Genomic DNA, 22,781 nt, shown 5'->3' on the forward strand with positions numbered 1-22,781 from the left:
TTATCCTTGTCTTTGTTTGAAGTACAAGACTTCAAAATCTGGTGACAAAGGAGGGGTAGGGACGCTAGCTAGGCATCGAGACTAGAAAGCAAGAGAACGGCGAACAGAAAAAGAGAGGCGAATAAAACGGCAAATTTTGTGAAGTGGGGGAGAGGAAAATGAGAGGCAAATGGCAAATAATGTAAATTGCAAGGAGATGAGATTTGTGATTAGGAACCTGGTTATGTTGAAGATCCTCCCCGGCAACGGCGCCAGAAATTCTCCTTGATGGCAGCTGGAACTATGTCGGTATTTCCCCGGAGAGGGAGGGATGATGTAGCACAACGACGATAGGTATTTCCCTCAGTTATGAAACCAAGGTATCGAACCAGTAGGAGAACCAAGCAACACAACGTAAGCAGCACCTGCACACAAACAACAACACCTCGCAACCCGACGAGTTAAAGGGGTTGTCAATCCCTTCCGGGGTACGGCGCCTCAAGGTAGGCAAACGAACGTGAGGTAAATTGTAGTAGATTGATAGATCGAACGCCAAATAAAATAAATAAAGATAAAATGCAGCAAGGTATTTTTGTATTTTTTGGTGTAATAGATCTGAAAATAAACGCAAGGAAAAAGTAGATCGCAAGGCAAATATATGAGAAAGAAGACCCGGGGGCGTAGGTTTCACTAGTGGCTTCTCTCGAGAAAAATAGCAAACGGTAGGTAAACAAATTACTGTTGGGCAATTGATAGAACTTCAAATAATTATGACGATATCCACGCAATGATCATTACATAGGCATCACGTCCAAGATTAGTAGACCGACTCCTGCCTGCATCTACTACTATTACTCCACACATCGACCGCTATCCAGCATGCATCTAGTGTATTAAGTTCATGGAAAAACGGAGTAATGCAATAAGAACGATGACATGATGTAGACAAGATCCGTTTATCTATATGGCGGTAGATATAGATCTCGTCTTTTTATCCTTAGTAGCAACGATGTGTCGGTTCCCTTTCTGTCACTGGGATCAAGCACCGTAAGATCGAACCCACTACCGGGCACCTCTTCCCATTGCAAGACAAATAGATCAAGTTGGCCAAACAAAACCCAAATATCGGAGAAGAAATACGAGGCTATAAGAGATCATGCATATAAGAGATCAAAGAAACTCAAATAGGATATAAAATGATATGACTGATCATAAACTCGAAGTTCATCGGATTCCAACAAACACACCGCAAAAAGAGTTACATCATATAGATCTCCAAGAGACCATTGTATTGAGAATTCAGCGAGAGAGAGAGAGAGAGAGAGAGAAAGCCATCTAGCTACTAACTACGGACCCGAAGGTCTACAAAGAACTACTAACGCATCATTGGAGAGGCACCAATGGAAGTGGTGAACCCCTCCGTGATGGTGTCTAGATTGGATCTGGTGGTTCTAGACTCTGCGGCGGCTGGATGAATATTTCATCGATGCTTTTAGGGTTTCTGGAATATTGTGGTATTTATAGAGCAAAGATGCGGTCCGGGGGGCACCCGAGGTGGGCACAACCCACCGGGCGCGCCTGGGCCTCCTGGCGCGCCCTGGTGCTTGTGCCCCCCTCGGGGCACCTCCCAGGTGCAACCAGGGCCCATTGCCTTTCTTCTGGCCCGTAAAAAATCATCGTGGAGTTTCGTGGCATTTGGACTCCGTTTGATATTGATTTCCTGCGATGTAAAACATGGAAAAAAACAGCTACTGGCACTTGGCACTATGTCAATAGGTTAGTACCAAAAAATGATATAAAATGACTATAAAATGATTACAAAACATCCAAGATTGATAATAAAACAACATGGAACAATAAAAAATTATAGATACATTGGAGACGTATCATGGAGCAGGATAAAATCGGCCATTCACCATTTCGGCATGCCCGTTTGAAACCCGAATCCACTAGATGAAATGGGTTAGAACTGAACCGGAAGAGGGACAGTCGCTAATCCCCATTTCCCACAAACTCCCTCAGCCCCTCGCTGTGGTCAGAGCCGCCTGCCCTCGGCCCTGCAACATTCTCGTTGTTGCGATGGTTGTTTCGCCCCTCTGATTACAACATCGGCGTGATGGCCCCTCCCGATTCTATAGCCGCGGTGGCGGCGGTCGTGATGTGATTCTATCCTCTAGCCTTGAGTGACGAGATGAAAGGAGGTAGAGAGAAATATGTGGAGGAGAGAGCTTCTCCTAATAAGAGGATAAAGATTGAGGATCTCCACGGGGTGCGTCTAGCAAATCCAGCTGACCTGGCCGCAATTACACTCACACTGTAAGGGCATCTCTAACGCTGATCCGCAAATTTGCTCCAATCCGTTCACGGACATGGACGCTGAAGCCGGCCATCCAACGTTGCCCGCATATATTTCAAGCCGGATTTTGACTTAGCGGACCAAATTCATGCAAATAGGCTGATATTCATCAAAGTTTAGAAAGAAAAAAGCACAAACTATCCATGCATAACATGCAAATAAGTCTAGTACAGCAATGTCTCAAATTCGCCAATAAGTTTTTCAACAGATCATCTCGTCCAACAGTGTGTACGTAAATGGTCGTCCCTCTGTCCTGTGGTACATCACGTCAGCGCGTACGGGCTACACAATGTGTAGAGCAACATTGAGTGGACAAATAATTCAATCAACAAGTTGAGAAAGAAGAAGCAAAAACTTACGATCTCCTCCTCTGCAATGGCGACCTTGCCTCCAACTGAGTAACTATGTGACAAAACTTGGTGATGATGGTATGGATGGCGTATTGGCGTACCATCGATACGATAACGACCTCACATTGAGATCATGGGTAACGTGCATGTTGTAGGGCGCAATGTGTTTTCATGCATGAAACGATTCATGCACTTGCTACCAGAAGGCCCCCCTCTGCTCCTGCCTATGAAATCCGCGGATACGGCCAATCACGCATCGCACAATAACTCATCCCCCATGGTCGAGTACCCTGCCATCCTTCTTACTCTGAAGGAACAACATGAAGTCCGAAAATAAGCTCAATGACATTTGACGGAACAACTGATGGACGTGGTGGCCGCCATGGAGGTGTTCGACAGGTTGATGAAGTGTACCTGGGTACAAACGACTCTAGGGTGGACAGCGATGTCGTAAAAGGCGAGCGGGTGTGTCGGTGCTGGTTGCGAACGTCCGACAATGCCTGTATGACGGCCAGAGAGTTACAACAGCGACAGCGAAGGTGAAGGATGCAGACGCAAAGCAAAGAAAGAAATAGTGAAGTGCAACAAAATAGAGCCGGGAGGGCAGATTTAGCGGGTTTGGGGTGCCGGAGGCCGCCATCGACTCTCACAACCTACCAAATTTTATCTCTACGTTGGATGGTTTCACAGTTAAAACGTATCGGGCGGTTTGAGGGTTGCCCTACCGACCCGTTTGGGACCCGATCGACCACTTCACTTCCCGAAGGCCGAAACCCACAAAGCGTCCCCCGTCGCCGTCTTCGTCCACCCTCCCGCTAAACCCACTCCACACCACCCACCCACCGCCGCCTGCGCCTAGGGTTCCGCCCCCCATGACCGTCGGCGAGCCGGAGATGCCGGCGTCGGCGCGCAGGCGTTTGTTCCTCGCCAGCGTCGACGCGCTCATCTTCCTCAATTGCGGGCTGTTGTGGGTACTCTGCGCGGGGTCCCTCGCCTTGGTCTCACCGCGCGCCTTGCCCTGGGTCAGGTCGAGGTTCCCCCCGCGCTCTGGGCGGCGTCCTGGGTCTCCATTTACTTCCTTATGTTGCTCGGCCCCGTTGCCTGGTTCCTCGCCGGCGCGCGCTCCTCGCGCTCCCCGTACACCACCACCGACGCCTACAAGGTATCCCGGAAGAACTCCCCTTGCTCCTTTGAATACGTATGACCCGATTTGCTTCGAAAATAATTAAATAACCGACCGATTTTACATGTCCGCGGTTTAAATAAAGTTGCCAATTCGAAATTAGGAAGTGAGATCCATTGTTTTCCTGAATTCAAAAGCGGCTACCGGCAAAAAAAAAAAATACAAAATCAAAAGCGGCTGCCCTTATATGTAAACGCCTCTGCGCCTGTCTAGCTTCAGAGCATATAATATGATCTCGTACTGATTTTTCTTTTTTGACGATGCTCAAGGACTTGATGGGGATCCTTGTTCCGGGGGCCTTCATTCTGCTCGCAATTGATTATGATAAGGTGGTGGGTCTGCTGGGTGTGGAAGGATCCCAGAGGGAACGGATTGGTTCAACAGTGAGGGATTTGGGGTTAATGGGTGCTGGTGCAACATGTTTGGTCACCTTAACAACTATGATACTGAGGCAATGGAGGATGAAGTAGAGGGTTATGTGGTTATGTTGTTGAGGTATATACCTGCCATCTTCTCTGTCCACCTATTGGTGCCACATTATATGTTTTCTATGACCATGCTGTTTCTAGTTTCATGAATCCTGATAACTTGTTTTTTATTTGTGTCGCGATCATTTATACATGTAACCGAATAACACTCTTGGTGTTGATAACTTTATACCAAGCCATTTTGTCGTTCATCCCAGTTAGACCTACAAGAAAGTTTGGTTACTCGGCTTGTTGACCGAATGATCGATGTTAGCTTTCCTAAAAGTATTTGCATTTAACATTGATTTCTTTGGTAAAACAAGTTGCCATTTGACCACTCAGATCCATACGGATATATCATCAGCGGAAACCTAGTATGCATTGTCCATGTTCAGTCGTTGCCATGATTATTATGACCGGGAAGCTTTGAATTTATCATTCAAAACCCACCGTAAGTGGTAGGCCTCAAATTTCGAAGGGCTGGGTTCTGGGGTATCTCTTATTTAATTGCACTAGTTATTTATCTGCCTGTTTATCTGTTACATATAAATTTGTTGTCTTATTTTATCTGCCTGTTTATCTGTTTCATAAAATTTATTGTTTTATTTTAGTCAAGATAGCAAATAGAAATTTGATTTGATTATTCCAGTAAACTATGATGGTATTATTATAGAACAGATCTTCATTTAATTCGCAGCTAATATATACTTGCATGTGGTGTTGTGCCATGACATTTTTATCGAAGTGCATTCACACATGTCGAAGTGCATTCATACTTGCATGTGGTGTTGTGCCCACATCTGACAATCACCAGGAGTGATGCTGTTTGTCGACTAGATTCCCGGCTCTGACATGTTTTGACGATATGAGCCGTCTGCATAATTATTCTGTTCCCAACGACGTCCGTCCACGGGGTCCTATTTATGACAGCTGCACAGCTAGACCTGCTTACTTTTCCCATTCCCGTCTTATCTCTTTCTATAAGGTGTTCACCTCCGTCATTGATCAAACCCACAGCCCCCTTCCACTCCAACGAATCGGATCCTATAGCTTGATTCACCGAAGAGTCGGACGCAACCCCATGGTGCACCGTCATGACATCTTCAGTTATGCAATAGAAAACCAGTACATGCGCATAAAGCTAATACTGTCAACTTGTTTACCTATTAACTTACATATGTTAATCCATCGTCAACAACTGAGTATCACTCGGACTCCGTAATCGAAGAAGAGGCATCAGAGAACTCCGAAGGAGCCATGCACATGCACTGAACCTCTCCTTCCTCTGAACTTTGATCTTGCCCCCACTACACTGTTGTGTAGATGACTGCTATACAAACTATGCCTTCAGTGCGGCCTCTGAACCACCTTCTTGCGCACACACCTCGCTGAAGGCTCCCGCCTTTGTTGTCCAAATTCCAAACTTGCTCTGTATTGGACCTGTTAGCATAGAACCTGGCAAATGGCTACATTTGTCAACAAGCTTGCTTTCAGTGCCAACAGCATGAAATATTTTACACCATACAGCAAGCAATTGCAGTGCCAAATTTCACATTTACGGAATTCCAGATAAAGGAACAAGCTCATAGTATGGACAGATAGATCAACGAATTTGTATTCAGTGGTATAATTTTTGCTCCCGCCGCAGTCGGTCTCGTTGGTTAAATTTATGGTCAAACTTAGATCTCGGGAAGCGCGGGCGCACTACATTGTGGAATGGAGGGAGTATATAACAACAACGAGTTGCTCAAAGAATCAGCAAAATCATTTTTCTACAAATATAGTTCGATGAACTGGAGCAGAGTTATTGATACTATCATTCAGAAAACGTATATCCCCTCACAGCGGACACATGGCCTTAAACATGGTTTCACTAAATAACAACAAGTACATCATAGTTCTGAAGACATGATCACAGAGACAACATTTTCATCAGCACATACAGATACACAACAGTTTGTTAGGCAAACTCATTCGGACCTGTTCAATCTCATCTACAGTGTTTAAGAGCTATCATGCAGTCTAAGTTCCGCAGCTCTTGTGCAATTGTTCCTTCGACGACCCTCCATGTCGCAGTAACTGCAGCGAGCCGTCTTGCAAGGCTGTTCCGGCACATCACCTTGGTCCAGGCAGGTTGTCCTCCTGTGGACTTGCCATTGACATATTTTGCAGAACCTGATACGTTTACTTAAACCTTCATACGGCGCCCTATCCCTGCTTGTTGTTGCCATCCCCATCTCTTTCCTCTTAGCTGATGGCAACAGCCTTGCTAATCTATTGTCGGACTCATTAGCTGAATATGTATCACCATTGGCCTCATCGTTATTACCACCAGTCCCTGCAAATAAGATAGGAACATCTAGCTGATTCAGGTTAACAACGTCTCCATTTTCTGCAATTCGATCCTGTCAATCGGCATACCTTTCCGTCCACCCAGGAGCTGCAGGTTTATCTCGTCTATCGATTGCTCGGACGCTTGTGGGGATTCTTGCCTTCCAGCATTCATCACGGTGCCCGGCGCACATATCTGACTCTTGATGCTTAATGCCGGCATCCGCAGCGGTTGATGGACGCCCACCGCAGCGACACCTAGATAATGCAGTGGCTCCATCAGAGTTTCCTTGTTGTTCACCTCCTCCAGCACCGTCACTCTGCACAACCATATGAGTTAGGGGTGGATTGGTACTAGGACCGATAAGCACAGCCAAATATACAGCATGCCCAAAAAGATTAAGTGAGTAACCTTTGAATCGGTTGCATCAGGAACTCCATGTTCACCTTCGGTGTTAGCGTTCCTCTTCGCCTGCAGCCTGAACCTAATCCACAACGCGCCCGCAATTGGTACTCGAAAAATGCAGCCGCCGAAGGCAGGATACGATCCCAACTACCAACCATTATCACTTTGTTTTTTGAGCACCTACCAACCATTCTCCCATTTACTCCATCTCTGCCCCCCATTGAACGGAAAGTGTGTTTGCTGATCCATGGATCAGGAAAGCAACGGACGTCATGAGCTACGGTCCAGGGAATCAAAACTTATCCCTAATGTGGGCACTATCACATTCTCGCCTGGGCTCTCTGCAAAACCATAGATTGCTTTCTCTAATGCACTGATGCGGCCAGGACACAGTGTCCTCCCTGGTTCAGCAGCCCCGATCCTCACCCTGCATGGAAGAGCGCTCATGAGAAAATTCTCAAACTAGCATACTACCTAGAATCTAGTGATCACATCGTTTAACTGATTACAAACTATCTCTCTACCATGGTACCGGAGCACACAAATCATTCCTGCCACAACTAAATTTTGTCTCCTATTCTTTCCTTTTTTTGCTGCAATTTTTTTCCAATTGACATTCAACACCGTGTTTGTCTTGTGGCATAGGTTATACCATTATTTCATACTACAATAGCTACCAAAAACAATGCCATTTGCAGGACATGTAACTTAACATTCAGGGCGTAACACTCCCCCGTTAATATATCTCTGAATCTGAAATATAGCTACACCAGCTGCCAATGGTTGTAATGTATCTATGAATCTGAAATCCAGCATCCGAACACTGCAATTCTACCACTGTAGCACTAACCATACTGAAAATTTCACAGCACAACCATGGTAACTACAGGTGCCATACGGAAATCCCCCTTCAGCGCAGTCCGCAACATGCTAATACAGCTCATACCTGAGTTTTTGGGTCAATCTGATCAATACAATGCTCAAATCCTTGTGGCTGCTCCGCTCCTTGGGCAGGCACCTCTGCTGTACAGATCTGGTCATCCGCATTCACTGCATCCATGGGCGTCAGGAGATCTCCGGTTGGCTGCACGCCTGCACCACAGGGTAGTGTAGTGGCTCCTTGGCGACGTCTTTGTCGTTAACCTCCACCCCGTGGTCCTGCTCCACCAAATCTTGTATGATGCGAAAGATTGCATAGAAACTGCTCCGTAAATCAATGGATTTCACATGCCTAAATCAGCACCTCTTAATCGGCTGTAACAAGAACTACATTTCCTTGCGCCGTTTGAGTATTTCTCGAGCAACAACTCCGCCGCACAGCAGATCGCAGAGGAGAATGGAGAAAACCTATTAGCTCGAGGTGGAAGACAAGTGCAACCAGACTTCCATACAGCATTTACTACTAAGCAGAGCCAGATGACGTAAAGCATGTTTTCTGATCCACGGATCACAACGGAATTGACGTCCCGAGCCACGGCTCGAGTATCCCGTGCCTCACAGTGACTTCTTCCCATCACATGTCCTGGCCCATGTAGCCCATATGTCTCTCCTGTATTTCGGGTTTTACTTAATTATGGGCTAACTCCAACAGGGCACAGGAATTTAATGCACCGAATCCCAAAGATCGAACGAGCAGCCCAGATAATGAGCTCACGTGTGCTCGAGACTGGAACAACTGCGTCCATTATATTGGTGTTTCTTGAGCAATAAAACTGAAGAATACCACTGTCGGGGAGTCGATTCCATAATGATTGTTTATACCATTCTTTTGTGCCCTGTGGAGAGTGGATTGTCATGCTTGTTCTGCCCACCAGTCTCATAGTCTAATGCATGTGAATATATGGGGTTAGTGATCTCAAGATGGTCTCCATATATGGGATAATTACTGATTAGGCCATCTTTTACCATCGATTGTGCTGAAATTCAGAGTCCATTTTGAGCTAGCTACCTTGTACATTGAATTTGCACCTTTGAGGCCAGCTTTTCCCAATTAGGCTGTTATACGGAGCAAGAAGAATTACGCTCTATATATGTTGAGTTTCAATCGTTGTATTCTCCATCAGGTCTGAGGTTCCACACAGCCCTTCCCACTCTACTCTTCATCTTCAAAATCCCTCTCGCTGGTCTAGTAGTTGCAGTGGCATGGTAGTGGCTGTGACCCTTGACATATTGGCAGCATAATACTACTCTACATATATCAATACATACATGTTCATAACATTGGTTGCTTAATATTGAGACATCTCCATATCCTCATTCAAGTACTTGTATATGCTGCTAATCTAATTGATTTTTGGTTTTTTTATTGACAGACGTAACCCTGAACGGATGGTATTAAGATGGACAAGACAAATACAAGAGCTGACTTTTTGCTGAAGTTTATGGCCACGGATAAGTACTGGATTTTATTTAGTTAGTTACATGTATTCACGACTATAGATTGATCCACTGCTAGTATTGAGTACTCCATGTGTTAGGAGCTCACGTAATTCGTCATTGTGGCGTTGAAGTGCTTACCTGCTGCTGCTGGGAAGCCTGGAATACATGGCCAGACGGTGAGGGGTATACCACCCTCCAAGAGGACAATGCTTTTGTAGGCATATAGAATTTGCCATGTTGGTATTGTTATGTTCGATGACTACCATTTCTTCGCAAGAGCACCATGTGGCAGTTACTGTAGAATATTATGTTTGTAGCGATCACAGATGTTAACGATCTACGGATTTGCGGGGTATGAGTATGTTCATTTTTTTGTCATTTGATATTTGGTAGGCGGAGCTCATATCTTAAGCGATGGTGATCATGAATCTATTGCTACAGATATGTTTAAGTTGAAGGGTCTACCTGTGTAAGTTTTTTTTTATGTTGCCTTCGATTCATGGTGTCAAGCAGTTCTCTGTATTATTCTTTGGATTGCTTGCATTGAAAGAACGTACCCAAATTAGAGCCTAGAAGTACTTGAACATGGCTTATTGTGGGTGGTGCTCAAACATGGCCTATAGGCATTGTTATGTGGTTTTTCCAGGCTTTTTCTTTTTTTCCATACGATGGTAACACGTGAATGCAATTGTCCAATATGCATTCCTAACACTTTTTTTTGTATAAATTATGTCAAACTGTAACACTAATGTGAATTTATTTCTTAAAACTGTGTTATCCCACGAAGAGGGTAGGTAGATTAGACCAAATATGTTGTAGGGCGCCCTCCAATTAGAAGTTCCCAACTAACAGTAAAATCAACCATAGTTGTCATTTTTTCGCACAACAGTTTTGATATGCAGCCTCATAATAATTTGACCTGTCTAAAAAAACCGGTGTTGTCAACTTGAAAAACCCTTTTCTCGCTGGCGACAAACTTTTTATCATCTAATTTTCAACACTATAAACCAATATGCATTCTGCAACCAATATTCAATATGTTGTTTGGACTAAATTATTTGAGAGTCTATGGGCTAACAATTCGAATACTAACATTTTCCCTAAAAGTTTCAACTTTAATTTCGGAATCCCTATTGCAATTATAGAGAGAGTGAGCGAGCAGGGTAATTATGAGCTGGGGCAGGACCGAATCGGGCGCTCACCATTTCGGCATACCCGTTTGGAACCCGAATCCACTACTAGTGAAAATGGGTTAGAACAGAACCCGCAAGAGGGACAGCTGTCCGCAAAACCCCCTCCCCTGTTCCTCGCTAATCCCCATTTCCCCTCGCTGCGCCAACCCCAACCACTCCGGCATTCCGCCCCCGTCGAAGCTTCGAGGAGCTAGCTAGGGCTTCCCATCCCGATGGCCGCCGTGAAGCCCTCGCCGCCGCCGGTGCCGGCGCAGATCGTCGTCGTGGTGCTCGCGCTCGCGCGCGTCGTCCTCGCCCTGATGCTGGCGCTCGGCCGCGGCCGAAGCGCTCCCCTACCTGGGCTTCGCGGCTCTGTGGGTCATCTCCGCGGCCGCGGCTGCCAGGGTCGTGGGGAGCGGAGCCTGGGACGAGGGCTCCGCCCCCGCCGTGTTTCTCCAGGCGCTCACAGGCGGGGCTCTCAAGGCCAGCTTCCTTGTCCTGCAAGCGCTTGGCGCCGTGATGCTGTGCGGCCAGTTCCTGCTCTACGTGGTTGCAGCTGTATCTGGATCCGGTTCAGAGTTCCAGAAGGTATCGTCGAAATAACATTTCCTTCGATTGAATTGCGGCAGTAGATAGGCAGCAAGCTTAGTGGCTGCTCTGCACTAATACACAAACAAAATTCACATGTCTACTGTTCTAATCAAGTTGTCCTGATGGGGATAGGAATGGGATGTGGTATAGTGTTTCATGTGAGTTCATCTGCATCGTTCAATTTTCGACCCATTCCATACTCAGGCCCCTCGTTGTGGTTTTGCTGAATTTGCTGCCCCCCTCAGAGAGCCCATGGAGCTTTCAACCAGGAGTTGATTAGGGGCGTTCCTCCCCGCACTGCAGTCCTTGGAACGTTCGCGTCTACGCCCTTCATCCTGCTAATTTTAGCCGGTTCTCTGGTGCAATGCATGATGTCGAAAAAGATTGGTTCTGTGATGGTGGATGTGGGGATATTTGGCTCCAGTGCGATACCTTGCTTTGTGGTCATTCCAGCTGTAGTACTGAGTAACTGGAGGGAGGACCAGATGTCAAAGAAAAACATGACTCACATTGCAGACTGTTGAGGTATATACCTTTCCCTATATCCAGAAGCCATATTATTTTCAGTTAATGTGTATATCTTGTGCACATTATTGGTCTCCTAATAACAAAACAGTTCCCAATGTTGTGAATTTGCAATCATTTTTGTTGGCTGTAGGAACCTTGATTGCTGTTTGTTAACATGGAGTATTGTAATATCTTAAACCAATGAGGGTTTTCCTATTCCTTCTGGTAGTTGCATATTTGCATTGATGACAAACATTGGGGTTAGCCTCAATCTTCAGTTATGCTGAGTGGCCAAGTGCCGCAGTTCTACTGTGTGCCTTTGTTGTGAACTGATCATCAAATGATATTAGATATTTACATTTAGTACTGATCTTCTTTGGTTCAAGTTGTCAATTGACCAATCAGATGCCTACTGATAGATCACCAGTGAAAACCTAGTATGTGTTGTTCATGTCCAGTCATTCCTGGGGTTATTGTGATTGGGCAGCAATTTATTCATCGAAATCCACCATAAGTGGTAGGTCCCAGATTTCAAAGAGCTGGGTTGTCGTCGGGCATCTTCTACTTAATTGCATTATGTTGTTATTTATCCGCCTTGTTTTATATGTTACGGATAAACTTAGTGCTTTGTTTTAGTGAAGATAGCAAACAGAATATATATTCAACTATTCAAGTCGCTAAACTATGGTAGCATGATTGTGATATGTAGAGTAGTCGACACTTCCCTTAACCTGTAGCTACTTGCTACTTGCATGTGGTGTTACTCCATGTCATTTCTGTAGAAGTGCCTTTGGAGGACACATGCTGACGTTGTAGTGAAATATTCTCCACTTTCATGGGGTTTCGGTGTCCCTTCAGCTATTCCTAAAAAGTGATTCACTTGGCAAAAGCATTTTTCAAGAAATATTGTCGATAGTTTCATATGTTTATTTCTAATTTTATTGGTGCTTCTTGTGCAAAAAACTTGAAGAAGAATACTGTTGTGGGGATGATTGCATAATGAAAAATATATTTCATTCAGACAAGCTACATGATGCCATTAGTTCCATTGAATTTTTCTTATTCTGCTACCTATCCCCGAAAAGTAATTTCGCCAACTAGTTTCCTATGCATACCATTCTTTCGTGCCCCGTGGAGTGTGGATTGCCCTGCTTTGCTCTGTCCAGTGGTCCTCATAATGTAGTTCATGAGAATATGCGGGGCTTATGAGCTCAAGATGGTTCCCATATGTGGAATAACCACCGATTAGGCCATTGTGTGCAATTCAGTGGCTAGTTTGAGCTAGCTACCATTTACATTGAATTTGCACCTTTGAAGCACTCAGCCTTTCCAGATTAGGCTGTCATGCGGACCAAGAAGTATTACGCTTTATATGCTGAGTCGCAATTGTTCTCCGTTCCCACTCTTGATCTAAAAATACCTCTACCTGCTCTAGTTGCAGCGGCATTGTAGTGAACCTTGCCATGTCAGTGTACTACTACTACTACTACTACTACTACTACTACTACTACTACTACTACTACTACTACTACTACTACTATACTGTACATATATCACTGCATACAAGTTTATAATGTTTGGTGCTTAATATCAATAGACACCTACACAACCCCATTCAAGTTATAGTTTTCTGCTGCTAATCTAATTGAACGTTGGTTTTCTTTATTAACAGACATAACACTGAATGGAAGGTGTGAAGATGGGCAAGGCAAATTACAAGAGCTGACTCTTTGCTGAAGTTTATGGCCGCTGATGAGTTCTGGGTTATAGTTATCTGTAGACATGACTGTAGATTGGTCCACCGCTAGTATTGTATACTCCACGTGTTACGAGCTCCTGTAATTCGACATCGTAGTGTTCTAGTGTTTACTTGCTGCTGGGAGGTCGGGAGTACGAGACCAGATAATTAACGAGGGGTATAAATAACACCCTCCCGGAGGAGAATGCTTTTCTAGGCGTGTAGAATTTGCCATGTTTGCACTTATGCTGGGTGACTACTATTTCTTTGCAAGTCAATGGCCCATCAACATCTCTTAGCTATAAAGGTTGTTCAACATTTCTCGTCTGTCTGAAATTTCTGCCTAGGAGTCTGTCTGAAATTTCTGCCTAGGAGCATCGACGTGAGGACAACGTAGGATCTTCTCACCAGTCACCACTGACAAATCCGCCTTGTTTACGGTATTCTCAGTTTTACTGTATCGCCAGTTTGCAATCAACATTGTTATGGATTACATATGACTGGCAATTTTACATAGTTGTCCCAAGTTTCCATTTGTCAACAAACGATGAAGGCAATTCTCATACATGCATGATGGACTGTGGTCCATATAATCATTTTTTCAGTACACTTTGGACTGCTGCTGTATTTTGAACCTTGTTTTTCGAAATTGTGTAATCCCCAACAGGAGGGTAGGATCAATCAGAACTGTCACTTGCTTTGGACAACAATTACTTTCTTATTGGCCGCTTTTTTATTTATCAAAATCTACCTAATTGTCAGGGTGGACACGGTCCGGGCCGGTCCGGTCCCTGACCGAGCCGTCCTTTGGACCGGCCGTCGGCGGTCCGGACCGGACCGGACCGAGCAGGGTCACGGTCCTGTTTCCAGGGACCGGACCGGCAGGGACGAAGCCCGAGCCGGACCGAGCGGCTCGTTTGGACCGGCCGGAGTTCACCACAGAGCACGCGCCGGAGCATGGCGACGCGGGGAGGGCGCTGGAGGCAGCGGGGCTTGTCGTGGAGATGTCAGGCAGCTTTGGAAGTTCCAGAGGGAGATAGAGGAGCCAAGAAGATCACCAGAGCGAGCTCATCGGCGACGAATTTGGCACGACGGCCGGTGGACGGAGATGAAAAAGACGATGCCCGATGCGGCGATGCAGGACCTCCCATGTCGTGTTCGTTGGTGCATACGATAGATCCGAGTGGGGCGCATCCAGTGGACATATTTCCCGGGGCCAGCGAGTCCAGTGGCCGCGCGGACGACGGCCCCCGCGGCGGCGGACATGAACGGCGACAGTTTCTTCAGCCCCCGCCGTGCCTGGGCCGCCACACCCCCGCCACACCCTCGCCACGACCCCGCCACACCCCCGGCACGCCCGCCACGCTCTCGCCATGCCCCCGCCACGTTCTTCGGTCCGCTCGGTTAAAGCCCGGACCGGACCGAAGTTTTGTCGGGCTGGATTCCTGAGCTCGGACCGGCCGATTTTTTCAGCGGGCCAGGACCGAGCCGGCCCGAGCCGAGCGGGCCACGAGCCGGACCGCGGGACCGGACCGTGTCGTCCACCCTGACCTAATTGTGCAGTCATAATAGTTCGACCCTGGTCTCCAAAATGCACGGTTGCCCATTTGTCAAACCTTTTTTTTCCCGCGACAGGCGATCTTTGCTTCTATGCTCCAGTTTGAAACTTTCAGAAGCTAATATATGGGGCCGACTAACAGTCAGGCGATTGATTTTTTTTAGAAGATTTCATTAGAATCATCCAGAGTCCAATGGCTTCGGTTCATTTTCTACCTCGAGCTGAAACCGTAAAATCCCAAACCTGAACCAGTCAATGCCTTTCCTCCCCTTTGGCTGCGAAGCCGCTGTCTTCGCCTCCATTGAGGTCATGGTGAGCCCTCATCGGAGATGCTGCGGCTGTAGTTGTGTCCTTGGCTCGAGCTCTGATGCTATCTAATCCTAGCGGCAATGAGAGCAAAAAAAGAAAAAACCACCCACCTGCACCGCAAACCCTCTTTGACGCATGCACCGGCACCCCCGACGTCCCCATCACCGTCCCATCCAGCCGTGTCGCGACCTCCCGTACTTCGTGCTCCGCTTCTTCTCCAGAATTCAACCTTTTTTTGGCAACAGAAGCCCTCAAAGAGGGCTAAACTTCATTATTTAGCAACCTAAATAGTGTAAAGAAAGAAGTTTCCACATAGGAAAGGAGATGGCTTCAAAAGCCATTTTGGAATTACATCTAGAGGCTTTGTTGCATAAGAAGGTGCAACTACAGGAAGATCCACGCAAGTAAGCCTTTTTGGCTAGAGAATGAGCTAGGAGAATTTTGAGCCTAGGAATGTGCTTGATCCTGCAAGAGCCGAGGCTAAAAGTGAGGTTGAAGAAATCTGCAAGAATGGTCTGAACCTCCAATGTCCTGGGTGTTTAAGTAAATTCTTGGCTTCAACAACTTCAACTAGTGTCTTGCAATAGAAGAAGGAAATCAAGCTCCAATTCAAAGCCTTGGCAATTGCTGCCGCAAGGAGTAATCTGCAAAACCGGATGCACATTCATGGATGCCGCTTGTATGAAAATTGAATGACCAGTAAGCTCATTCCTTAGAAATACTCCAAGAGAAGCTTTGTCTGCTGCCACAACAGGATTGAATGCCGCATCAACATAGGATGATAAACCTGTAGGCAGTTAGGCAAATTTGTACTTGGGGAAGATTTGGAGTAAGAGCCAGCAAGGAGCTTATCTTCATCCCAAAGTTTGGAATTGGGTTTTCAAAGATCGCTAATATGCTAGGATAGCTCCCTCCAAATTAGGCTTAAATGACCATGAATATTTCCCCATCATTTGCACCAAGGACTAGTCCATATGCAAGTGTTGCCATTAACAATTGGAAGTTGACAAGATTTGAGCATAAGAGGAAGAATTTTAATAATGGAGGCCTAAAAAGTAGACTTGGGAGCACAAGAGTTAGGTTTCCAAATAGAAGAACTATAGAAAAATATGGCTCTAAGGGTGTTGGCAATCAAGGAGGAAGGGTTATCGATAATTCTCCAAGCAGCCATAGTCACCAAAGATATATTCATAAGGGACAAATCTCTAATACCTCCCCCCACCTCATGCGTAGGTTTAAAAATGTCCTCCCAAGCTCTAAAGGAAACAGGATTGGACTCACTTTCTAGATTTCAGCCCACCAAAATTCTCTTACAATTGAAGTAAGTTTTGCTATGCTACATTTGCTCAAGAGAATAGTTGACATGTAGTAAACATGCAAAGAAGCAAAAACTTATTTAATGAGGATGAGTCTACCTGCATGTGGTTTAGGTTTAAACTTGTTAATAATAAAGCTGTAGGTTGCAGCTCTATTCCTACTCGGGGGAATGAGATGGTGACCAAGGTGAATAGTACTAAGGTCCATATTTGGAGCAGGAAAAATATTTTAAATTAAATTCCTAACGGTATTATCCGTGTGTTTACTAAATAAGATGACATATTTATTCCAGCTAGGGGTTTGACCCAAGACAAAACTGAATTGATTAATTATGCAAGCAATAGGATTAGCATCATTGTTATTTGCGTTACCACAAACAATCAGATCATCGGCGAACATCAATGAGTGGATAGGGGGACAAGAGGGGCCCAGCTGAATGCCACTGAAATGATTGACATTTAAAGTCTCCCGCATGGAAAGTGACAATTTGTTGGCAGCGAGAATAAAAAGATACGGAGACAAAGACAACCTTGTCGGATACCTCGAGACCCCCTAAAGTTGCCGAACAACTGACTATTAATGTTAACTACAAAGGTGGCAGAGGATTTGCATTCAAATATCAGATGCGCAAAATGACCATGCAACCCTTTACGTAGCAACACCCTCCTGATGAAGCTCCACTCTATCCTATCAAAGACTTTAGCAAGATCTATTGAAGCATTAAGGCTTTGTGTTTCCAGGGAGGTAGCTGAAATGAGTGAGCGTTTTCCTGGGCAACAATAATATTATTGGCAAGTCTCCTACCTTGAATAAAAGCTTTGCTGAGATTCATCATTCATGTATACTAATAAGGTACACGTGCGTGCATGCATGAGATTTGACAACCAAATTATGAATAAATACCACATTATAGCATGTAAGCTTTCAGATATGCATGATATAGACATTTGTTTAATTCTTATAGTTCATTTAATTCAAAATCAATTAGTTTTTATAAAAAAACTAATCTATTTTAAGATTCATGAAATTATGCGTTGTAAAGCATAAAGTAAAAACAAATAATGGCAATTCATCTAGAATTTTTTTTTGGGCAATTATGATATAAAAGATTCTAGAACAAATGAGAAGTGCTTGTGTTTTGAGGTTTGTGCATTATGCTTAAATTCAACCATGGAGTCTTCTAGATTATACATGTGGCAAAATCTGATGGAATGTAGATGATATCCAACGGCCAGTAGTGCTCGGATTTGCCATCTCTGCACTGTCGGATTGGCTTCATCCAACGACCATCTTTCAAGGTTATTCGCATACTATATAGGGGTATAGATATGTAATCAGGGAGGAGATTATTAAGTCTATTAGCCAAAGTTTTGATGACAGTTTTATAAACTACATACATTACAAATGCTAATGAGTCTAAACTCTTGAAGAGTTTTGGCATTATCTTTTTTTCAAAATCAATGTAATATATGTTATTTTATCCGAGGGCGACTAATATACTCCCTCTGATCCATATTTTGGATCGGAGGGAATAGAAACCTCAGACCAACTTGGTTACAACATTATCAATCAATTTCCAAGCTGAGAGATAGAAAGCCACATTAAGGCCATCCGGTACTGAAGAAGCATTATTCTTCGTTCCTTTGAGAACCTGTAGAATTTCTTCTTTGTCTGGCATGCCCTCAAGGTTATTGCCAAGGCGTGAAAGAACATAATGATATATAACTAAGCAAATTAGAGAAAATGAAAAAAACAATATCACCAGGATTGCAAAACATGTTATTGTTATGGTCAAGGATCACACTATTCTATTTGGCTAAAAAAGAAAAAGGATCACACTTTTCTTTTTTCTCCTTTTGTGAGAACTAAAAATAAGTGGTGTTCCTGCCCCCTTTGGTCGCCCAATGCCGCCCTTTGACTAAACCTGCAAAATTTCAGGCGGATGAATATTACAGCAAACACACTAATATATGCCTTTAAAAAAAATAAGATATACGCCCTACTCCATCAAAGTTCAAAACAAATAACTTGAATTCTACCATTCGGCCACTCACCACCGCACTCATCAAAGTTAGAACCCGAACTCGCTAGAGGAAACGGGTTAGAAGCCGAACCCGCAAATGGAAGAGCTCGCCGGAAAACCCCATCCCGTGCTCGCTCGTCGCTAATCCCCATTCCCACAAACCCCCCGCCCCCTCGCCGCCCCAACTCAACCACTCCGACTCCGCCCCCATCGAAGGCGAGAAGCTTCCATGAGCCAGGGTTTGCTGCACCGATCGATGGCCGTCGCCGACGCGGTGCTTCCCTCGCCGCCGCCGCCGGCGCGGATCGTCGTCGTGGTGCTGGCGCTCGTGCGCTTCGCCCTCGCCCCGATGCTGGCGCTCGGGCGCGTCCTCTGCGTCGCGGCGGGGGCCCTCCCCTACCTGTGGTTCGCGGCCGCGTGGGTCATCTCCGCGGCCTCGGCCGCGTAGGTCGTGGCGCGCCGCGCCTGGGGCGAGGGCTCCGCCCCCTTCCTCTTCCTCCAGGCGTTCACGTCCGGCGCTTACAAGGTCTGCGCCTACAGCTTCCTTGTCTTGCTCGCGCTTGCCGCCCTGCTGCTGTGCGGCCTGTGCGTGGCGTACGCGATTGCAGTTCTATCTGGATCCGGTTCAGCATTCAACAAGGTATAACATGCAAATTAACTCCCTGTGACATCTGTCCTGGCCGAATTACAGCAGTATATATATACGCTAGTGGATGAGTAGCAGTGGTGTTTCCATTGAGTTCATCACTTTCATCTGCATCCTTCCATTTTCGAACCATTAATTCCATATATACTCATTCACATTCATGTGTTTTTGTTTAAATTGTTGTCCTCCTTAGCGCGCCGGAGCAATTGCGTGGGAGTCAGCTGCAAATCACTCGTTTAGGCTGCCCCGTGCCGCGGTGCTTGGATTGATCACAGATGTGCCCTTCTTCCTGCTACTTGTCGCTGGTCTTCTGTTAGCGATGATGTCACATGCAGAGGGCTCAATATCTCAGGGAGAAATGGTCGGTTTACTAATCGCGGATGTGGGGATATTTGGTATGCACGCGATATCTTGCATTCTTATCATTCCAGCACTAGCACTTAGTGTCTGGAGGGAGGACCAGGCGGACAGGACAGCACCATCGCAGTCTTGTTGAGGCATATACATATATCTCTTCCCCTTTGCTTTGAAATATGCACATCAATTGAAAAGATCATATGACTCACAGATACATGGAATCATTTATCTTAGTTTACTGCCTACTGGTGTTGATATTTGATTAGATGGAGTATTATTGTATATTAAACCAACAAGGATTTTGCTATTTCCTCTAGTCATTGTATTAGCAATTTAGTATTTATGATAAAATTGGGACCATCATGGAACTTAAATTTGTGAGTAGACAACTGATGCAGCTCCTACCATATGCTTTTGTTACGAAGTAATGATAATAAAATGATCAGTTCTACGTATTAGAAAAGAGCAATAGTAATTGCTTACAGATTGCTCTGCCTTGCTCTGTCCACTGGTCATCATAGTGTAATTCATGAGAATATGTGGGGCTTGTGAGCTCAAGATGGTTTCCATATGTGAAGTACCTACTGATTAGGCAATCTTTTACCATCAGGTGTTCTGCAATTCAGTGGCTAGTTTTGAGCTAGCCACCATGTACGTTGAATTTGCACCTTTGAGGCACTCAGCCATCCAAATTAGGCTGTCATGCGGGCCAAGAAGAATTATGCCTCATATGCTGAGTTGCAATTGTTGTCCGTTCCCACTCTTGATCTAAATAATACCTCTCCCTGGTCTAGTTGCAGCGGCAGAGCCTTGCCATGTTGGTATATATACTGTCACTACTGTACATAGATCAGTACATACAAATTTATAATTTAGTGTGCTTAATATTGATAGACATCTACACAACCGCATTAAAGTTCTAGTTTTCTGCAGCTTATCTAATGGAACACTGGTTTTCTTTATTATCAGAGATAACCCTGAATGGAAGGTGTGAAGATGGGCAAGGACAAGAGCTGACTCTTTGCTGAAGTTTATGGCTGCTGATAAGTTCTAGGTTATAGTTTCCTAGTCATGACTGTAGATTGGTCCACTGGCCACTGCTAGTATCGCGCACTCCATGTGTTAGGAGCTCTGGTAATTCGACATCGTAGTGTTCTAGTGTTTACTTGCTGCTGGGAAGTCTGGAGTGCTTGACCATATAATGAGTTGTATATCACCCTGCGGAGGACAATAATGCTTTTCTAGGCATGTAGAGTTTGCCATGTTTGCACTTATGTTGGATGACTACCACTCTATTCTTGTGCAAGTCATTAGCCCTTGTGGCAGTCATCATAGAATGTTCCGTTTGCAGCGATCTCGGATGTTAGGGCTTTACAGTTTTGTGGGAGTACCTTGTTTGTGTCTTGAGGGTGCGGCATGGCATGGGTCGAGCTCAAATGTTAGGTAGCTTAAACTTAAAAAGGTAGGCGATGGTGGTATTAAATATATCACTACAAATGTTTAAATCGATGGGTTATCTGTGAGAAATGTTTTGATCTTGCCTGTGATTCATGTGGAGTAAAATTTCCACATATTGTTCTTCAGATTGTTGAAAGAGAAAAAAAATTGGAGGAACTATGCATAAAGAAAGACACTCAAATCTGATCTATTAACTTGTTCGACGTTTCTGGTGTGTTTTTTCTGGAAATTCTGGCATTGTTATATTCCAAGTTTCTTTTGTGGACGGCATCATATATGCATGATAGACTATGACCCATATTGTCAATTTTTCAGTTCATTGCATTGAACTGCAGCAGCATCTTGAATCTACTTGAAATTGCTGCGTTATCCCCAAAAGGAGGGTAGGGATGTAGGATCGAGCAGATCTGTCAGATGCTTCCTCAAAGAAAACAAAAAAGAAGTCAGTTGCTTTTGACAATTATTGTTTTCCTTTCCGGCTGGTTCTTCCTTAAAAATATACTCCCATCCGTCTTAAAATATAAAAACGTTTTCTATACTATGCTAGTGTAAAAAACGTTATTATATTTTGGGACAGAGGGAGTACCTAATTGTGCAGCCATCATAGTTCGACCCTAGGCTCAAAATTCAGCTTTGCTAAAACCTTTTTCTCGCAAACAGGTGATCTTCTCTTCTATTGGAACTTTTTTTTGAAACAAATGCAAAAGATTTGCCTCTTCAATTAAATAAGGGAGAGTAGAGTTTAGAGTATTTTACAATGCACTCACAAATGCGGCATTGCAATTACTTGTACACTATGATGTTCCCTAGTTTCTTTCTAAAATGTTGGTAAGAAGGATCGTTGGCGGCGCGCTTTTATGGCGGAAAATGCGGGTGTTTCTCTCGTTCTAAATGGCCCAAGAAACGAGCATGGTGAGGGAGGCCATTGCGTTTCGGTTAGGAATACTATCGTTGGTCCTTTTTGGCCACCACACGTTGACGGTTTCATCCAAGTGCCACTCGGAGGTGTCCATGTGTGCAAGTCCAAGTTTCTTTATGATCAATCTCCAAAACCTAAGCGTGTAGCGACACTTGAAGAAGAGATGTGTCCCTGTTTCTTGTTCCCTCTTGCAAAGCGGGCAAAGGCTACAGTTTGGCCAACCACGTTTCTCCAGACGATCGGATGTCCAAATCCTATCTTGCAAGGCCAACCAAACAAAGAATTTAACCTTCGTAGGTGCCCAAGCTTTCCAAACCATGCGGTCCATGGGGAGAGGGTCAAGCCTAGAAACTGAGCCTTGTAGGCGGAGCTTGCCGTGTATATCCCCTCGTTCGTATGCTTTCAAATGATATCATCTTCCGCTTGCATATCAAGGCGGAAGTCATGCACGAGCATCCAAAGATTGAAGAATTCCGAGATGTGGTTGACAGAGATAGTGGTGTCTTGCTTTATTTTGAGGATCCAAGCATTTCTCTTGAGAGCCTCACGCACCCTCCAATTCTTTCTTTTCAGAGGCCTAAAAAATTAGCGGTGCAATGTCCTTGGGCTTGCGACCAAGAAGCCAAGGGGAGTCCCAAAAAGGCGTTTTGGCACCATCCCCAACCTTGATAGTCGTCGATGCATAGAAGAACTCGCGGTCCTCTTCAATGCAGGGGTTGCCAAGACCAACCCAAA

At 45.0% G+C, this 22,781-nt stretch overlaps 1 protein-coding gene, 1 long non-coding RNA gene and 1 pseudogene across 5 annotated transcripts; all 3 read left to right on the forward strand.

Annotated features, from left to right (window-relative positions):
- Window positions 1-3,460: 3,460 nt before the first annotated feature.
- On the forward strand, window positions 3,461-9,924 carry LOC123051661 (uncharacterized). The gene is made up of 3 exons (XR_006424229.1): window positions 3,461-3,847; window positions 4,138-4,363; window positions 9,385-9,924. It is a non-coding gene; the product is annotated as an uncharacterized lncRNA (long non-coding RNA).
- Window positions 9,925-10,749: 825 nt separating this feature from the next.
- LOC123048779 (uncharacterized) lies at window positions 10,750-13,975 on the forward strand. Of its 4 annotated transcripts, none has more exons than XR_006423373.1 (3): window positions 10,750-11,211; window positions 11,347-11,739; window positions 13,394-13,975. XR_006423373.1 is itself a non-coding variant. In XM_044471811.1 (2 exons), exons 1-2 carry the CDS (start codon window positions 10,857-10,859, stop codon window positions 13,456-13,458), a joined length of 420 nt encoding a protein of 139 aa, XP_044327746.1. In that variant the 5' UTR covers window positions 10,750-10,856; the 3' UTR covers window positions 13,459-13,975. The 4 variants fall into 4 exon arrangements, 1 of the variants encoding a protein (XP_044327746.1); XR_006423374.1 differs by having other exon boundaries at window positions 11,419-11,739; XR_006423372.1 differs by having other exon boundaries at window positions 11,460-11,739.
- A 4,754-nt stretch (window positions 13,976-18,729) lies between these two features.
- On the forward strand, window positions 18,730-21,095 carry LOC123048780 (uncharacterized; annotated as a pseudogene).
- The last annotated feature ends 1,686 nt before the right edge of the window (window positions 21,096-22,781 follow it).

This window comes from Triticum aestivum, chromosome 2D (assembly GCF_018294505.1).
Source record: "Triticum aestivum cultivar Chinese Spring chromosome 2D, IWGSC CS RefSeq v2.1, whole genome shotgun sequence".
Classification (NCBI taxonomy): domain Eukaryota; kingdom Viridiplantae; phylum Streptophyta; class Magnoliopsida; order Poales; family Poaceae; genus Triticum; species Triticum aestivum.

What these genes read in the sequence shown, in the direction of transcription:
- LOC123048779 (XM_044471811.1), top strand. Translation starts at nt 10,857, where the DNA reads ATGGCCGCCGTGAAGCCCTCGCCGCCGCCGGTGCCGGCGCAGATCGTC. An exon ending in CCGGTTCAGAGTTCCAGAAG is followed by an intron (nt 11,212 to 13,393) that starts GTATCGTCGAAA and finishes CTTTATTAACAG; the next exon opens with ACATAACACTGAATGGAAGG.